Source organism: Penaeus monodon, chromosome 33 (assembly GCF_015228065.2).
Source record: "Penaeus monodon isolate SGIC_2016 chromosome 33, NSTDA_Pmon_1, whole genome shotgun sequence".
NCBI lineage: Eukaryota > Metazoa > Arthropoda > Malacostraca > Decapoda > Penaeidae > Penaeus > Penaeus monodon.
Genome location: NC_051418.1, coordinates 181,018 through 181,413, shown reverse-complemented (window position 1 = coordinate 181,413; position 396 = coordinate 181,018). Strand labels below are relative to the sequence as shown.

General features: G+C 58.6%; 1 protein-coding gene across 1 annotated transcript in view; it reads left to right on the top strand.

Annotated features, from left to right (window-relative positions):
• LOC119593911 (ionotropic receptor 21a-like) overlaps nt 1-396 on the top strand; it is a 2,659-nt gene that overhangs the window by 789 nt on the left and 1,474 nt on the right. The window contains 1 exon segment of the mRNA XM_037942929.1: nt 102-288. Within this exon segment, the coding sequence (XP_037798857.1) occupies nt 102-288 (187 nt within the window).

Genomic DNA, 396 nt, shown 5'->3' with positions numbered 1-396 from the left:
CGTACTATTTCGCCATACTTCCGTGCCAATGATTCACTCTTTTTACCTAACAAAGACCTAAACACACCCACGTAATTCAGCCCTCTCCCCCCGCCCACCAGACAAGCGCACATCCAAGCCTGAAGGTTCCTGGAGCTGGTGGTGGCGGAGGAGTTCACGCGGGCGGACGGGTCGACGCGGCTGTACTTGGGGCGGGAAAGCGTGTTCCCCGGCCTCTCCGCCTGGCCCATCCCGCACGATGCCCCCTACAAGGCCCGCCTCGACCGCTGCATCATGGCCATCAAGGAGGTGGGGAGAGAGAGAGGAGAGGGAGAATAGGAAAAGAGAGGGAAGGAGGAAAAGAGAGGGAGAGGAGGAAAAGGGAGGGTAGAGAGAGAGGAGGAAAAGAGAGGGTAA